At 54.6% G+C, this 4,156-nt stretch overlaps 1 protein-coding gene across 1 annotated transcript; it reads left to right on the forward strand.

The window, feature by feature from the left end:
• The first annotated feature begins 1,459 nt into the window (after window positions 1-1,459).
• LOC123395370 (RING-H2 finger protein ATL65) lies at window positions 1,460-3,874 on the forward strand. Its single transcript, XM_045090362.1, has one exon. The coding sequence runs from the start codon at window positions 2,077-2,079 to the stop codon at window positions 3,316-3,318; it is 1,242 nt and encodes a 413-aa protein (XP_044946297.1). The 5' UTR covers window positions 1,460-2,076; the 3' UTR covers window positions 3,319-3,874.
• Window positions 3,875-4,156: the final 282 nt, after the last annotated feature.

Consider the following 4,156-nt stretch of genomic DNA (forward strand, 5'->3'; position numbering starts at 1 on the left):
GGCGGCGGAAAAAGTGTTACGCGATGCTCTCCGAGGGTGCTGAAATATATGTGAATTTATAGGCCAGCGAAGGAGGAAGAGGGGCCACCAGGGAGGGACAAGCCATCAGGGCACGTCGCCCTCCGTGGCCGCGCCCTGTTGGCTTGTGCCTCCCTCGTGTGGTCTCCGGCTTCTCCCGAGTCTTCCAGGTTTTCTTTCAGTCCAGAAAAATCATAAAAAAGTTTTGAAGTAATTGCACTTCGTTTGGTAGAGTAAACCTGAAAAGTAAAAAAACACGCAAAAAACAACAACTCGCACTGGCATTGGATTAATAGGTTAGTGCTCAAAAAGTATAAGTTGGTAAATTATTACTGAAAAAGTATCCTATAATGATAATATAATAGCATAAAACAATTAAAAATTATAGATATGTTGAAGATGTATCAGAAACCCTCGCTCTACTAGGAAAGTGAAGCACACACTTTTCGGTTATATCCCGCAAAGGCGTTTGGGCTATATGTCCCACCTGACTTTTTTCCCACTGTGCCAGGATATATGTGGGCGTGAGATTATTAGAATGGGGTTGGGACCGGTCCGACTTTGAATCAATAGTCATAAATTGGTCATGATTACAATAACCAACAACATGCCAACATGCTAAATGATACAAGTTGGTGAAGAGAAGCTATAGCAAAGCGTACCAAAGTAGGCTAAAACAAAGAAAACAAAACACTTCTACACTATAAACAAGCACATATCCGTTGCAGCTACCAGCACTAGTCAAGATTCATCAGGGCATCCACAGCGTTTGGAGGCGGGCTTGCCTCCAAGCTGGGTCCCACGTCTAGCCTCTAAGCTATTGCAAAACTGTCGTAGTGTATAGCAAATGGCTTCAAGCCTCTAAGGTGGACCCATGTTTTATAAACAACTATTTCTCCAACCAAATCCTTCACGTCTCTTGTGCATGGCCAGTACCATTTCCTCCAATGACAAGTGGACCAAGCATATTATTTTATTCAAACCAAAACGTTGGAGGCAGCCTCTAAGCTAAGCGTCGATGGTAGCATTTTTTGCTTAGAGCCTCACGCATGTAGTGTATAGCGCCAGTCTCTAAGGCCTTAGAGGCGGCAAATCAACACATTGTGGACGCTCTGCGGCCCTATGCACCAAGTATTAGCACAACCGAGGGATCCACCCCAGGAGCAACCTTTGACCAAGTTTCACGATTATTTCTTGGGACAAGCACAAGATTTATCAAGGGCTTTGGCGACGGTCTATGGGGGATTTTTCAATCCGGTTTAAGCAAAGTGCTATGGGCCGTGGTGAAGCTGTATCTTCAGTGCATGTTCTTCACTTGAATTATGCGTAAAGTGGCCATAGTTTGCTTGATGGTGGTAAATGATAACAATTTAGACACCCTATATCCAGTGCATTTTAGAAGGAGATTGTCATGTGGAAGATCCATTTGGCAAGCGTATAGTTCGAACACGAAGGGTGGGAAAGAAATTTTGAAAGACACTTTTTTTTTTTGAAAATCATGCTCTTGAAAAAGGACTTTGGGCCTCAATGCGGAACATCCATATATGTGGTTTTAGCTCCTCCCAATTACTATAGGCATCCTAGCACATTCTGAATGAACAAAGTCATTTACAATCCAAAGAAAAATAACAATGGTTTCTGTTTCAATTTAAACAAACCGGAGATATCTTTTCCCACACAAGAAAAGTTGATTTCAGTTCAAAAGGAAACCCTTGATTTCCCTGCCTCCAACGTGTTTTTCGAACCAAGGTGATTTTCGCGCCTCAAATTTTTTTATGGATCGTCATTCGTACCAGTGGTGGTGGTGGCGAAATGAATGCATTTGGCACTCATAATAAACCATGCCACCAACCAGTGTATTGTGTAGTGTGTGTGTGACTGTGTAGCCATGGTGGAGCTTTGCACTCGGCTCAACCACACTCTCCCTAGTTCCTACCAATGATGCGCCGCAGCCTCACTTCCACTCGCTGCTGCCATGTGCGCACCTCCTCCTCCTCCTACTACTACCACGCACTGAGACGGTGAGAAGCAGAGGGAAGTGAGAGCGGGAAGAACGCCATGCGCGCGCACCGCCCGCCGCCGGGCGGTTCGCCGGCGCCCTCTCCGTCCCCGTACCAGTCGCCAATGCCGTCCCCGACAGCGGCATTTCAGGGCGGGCTCATCAGCTCCCCGCCTTCTCCCTCTGCGGTGGCGTCGCCGGGACCGGCGCCCGTGCCTGCGCCGGCGCCGGAGCCTGATGCGGTGCTCGCGTACGCGGGCGCGCGGCGAGGCGTGGGTGGCATCAGCCCGCCGCTCATCGCGATGCTGGCGGTGGTGGGGGCGGCGCTGCTGGTGGTGCTCTACGCGCGGCTGGCCAGGCGCGTGGTCCGGGCCGTCCGTCGGCGGTGGCGTGGGTGGAGGCGGCGGCGGCGGCTGCTGATGCTCCCGGTCGGCTCCCCGGCGAACGACTCCTTCGCGTCCTTCACCACCTACGACAACTTCTACCACACCTTCTCGCCCTACGGCCTGGACGACGCGGCCATCAAGTCGCTGCCCTCGGCGCAGTTCCTCAAGGCGGAGGCCGCCCGCGCGAGCGCCGGCGCGCGCGACTGCGCCGTGTGCCTGCTGGAGTTCGGCGACGGCGACGAGCTCCGCGCGCTGCCGCTGTGCGCGCACGCATTCCACGCCGACTGCATCGACGTCTGGCTCCGCGCGCACGCCTCCTGCCCGCTCTGCCGCGCCGCCGTCGCGCTCCCGCCCCCCGTCTCCTCCCCGCTCCGCTCGGCCCGACGCGTCCGCCCCAGCCTCGACGACCTCCTCTTCTTCCACCCCGTGCCGCCGCCTCCCCAGAACGACGCCGGCGCGCTGCCGGAGATCACGCCGGCCAGCCCCGATGAGCTCAACCCGAGGGACTTCCTCCTCAAGCGCTCCTACTCCTTCGGCTTCGAGCGCAACCTCGCCACGGAGGCCGCGTCCACAGCATCCCCTTCCTGGCGCTACCGCTTGGGCGGCGGCGGCGGAGACGGCGCCAGCGGCCGCGGCCGAAGCTTCTGGAGCAAGCGCTGGCCGTCTCCATTCGGCGGCGTCGGGGGCTCCGCGGCGGCCGCAGCCCGTGTCTTCTCGTTCCGCTCGGCCACGGGCAAGTCCTCCCCCTTCGCCCGCCGCCGCGCCGGCGCAGCCCCGGCAGCAGGCGGGTTCTTCATGTCCCTGTCCTCGGAGCCCCCGTCCATCGCCGCGGCGAGGCGGAGCAACCGCCCGTCGAGCCGGCTCCGGTGCGGGGACCCCGAGGCGCTGCTCTCGCCGGACCGCCTCAGCCGCTGACCCCAAGAAAACCTCCCACCGCAGCCGCTGACCCCACCCCGCTGCCGGTGTCGTGCACTGTCCTCGCGCGCCGCGGCGGTGGTGGTGGGCCCGCGTCGCGTGGACAGAGAGGGAGGCAGCAGTAATGGCGCGTTAAATGCGCGGCCTGCCGAGGTTTTAATGGCGGGAGGACGAGGCGTGTCCTGTTCCGCGCAGGCCTCGACGCGTTCGAAATTTCCAGCCCCAAGTTTTGACCGGATGCTCATCGTGTACCGCGCGGTCGCGGTGGGTAAACAGAGTCGGTGGCCGTCTGAGCCGTCCGATCAGAAAACAAACGGCTCTCGGCGACGATGGCGGTTGGCCGGAGCGTTCGTTTTCTCGCCGGACGGCTCAAATGGAGGGCAGCAGTGGGGGCCATTGCCATGTGTTCTTCTCTGCTGGTAGAAAACTCAGTTATATAGAAGCAGTGTGCTTGAGTTTAAGAAGTTGGCGTCCTATTTGTTGTACCATATATTTGTTTACAAATATTTGTCAAAATTTTCTGCAAGGAAGAAAATATTCATCTACGTTCACCAAACTGTATTGACCAAACTTTAACCTCGTACATATATATGAGGTCACCGAATGCAAGGAAGAAAATATTCATGTACGTTACGGGCCAGGGATAAAAAAAAATACTACCCATTTCTTAATGTTTCAAAATGCTACCACAAAATTGTTTGGTTGTTTAAAAAAACAAATGATTGAACTATTAGGTATTAAACAGGTTTATGACAGGGTGGGCCCCCCTCAAAGTGTTGACTGTTAGGGCTTGTTTGGGACTTCTCTACTCCACAAAATTCAGCTCCGATTTAGAAAA

This window comes from Hordeum vulgare, chromosome 5H, assembly GCF_904849725.1.
Source record: "Hordeum vulgare subsp. vulgare chromosome 5H, MorexV3_pseudomolecules_assembly, whole genome shotgun sequence".
Taxonomy (NCBI): Eukaryota; Viridiplantae; Streptophyta; class Magnoliopsida; order Poales; family Poaceae; genus Hordeum; species Hordeum vulgare.

What these genes read in the sequence shown, in the direction of transcription:
- LOC123395370 (XM_045090362.1), top strand. Translation starts at nt 2,077, where the DNA reads ATGCGCGCGCACCGCCCGCCGCCGGGCGGTTCGCCGGCGCCCTCTCCG.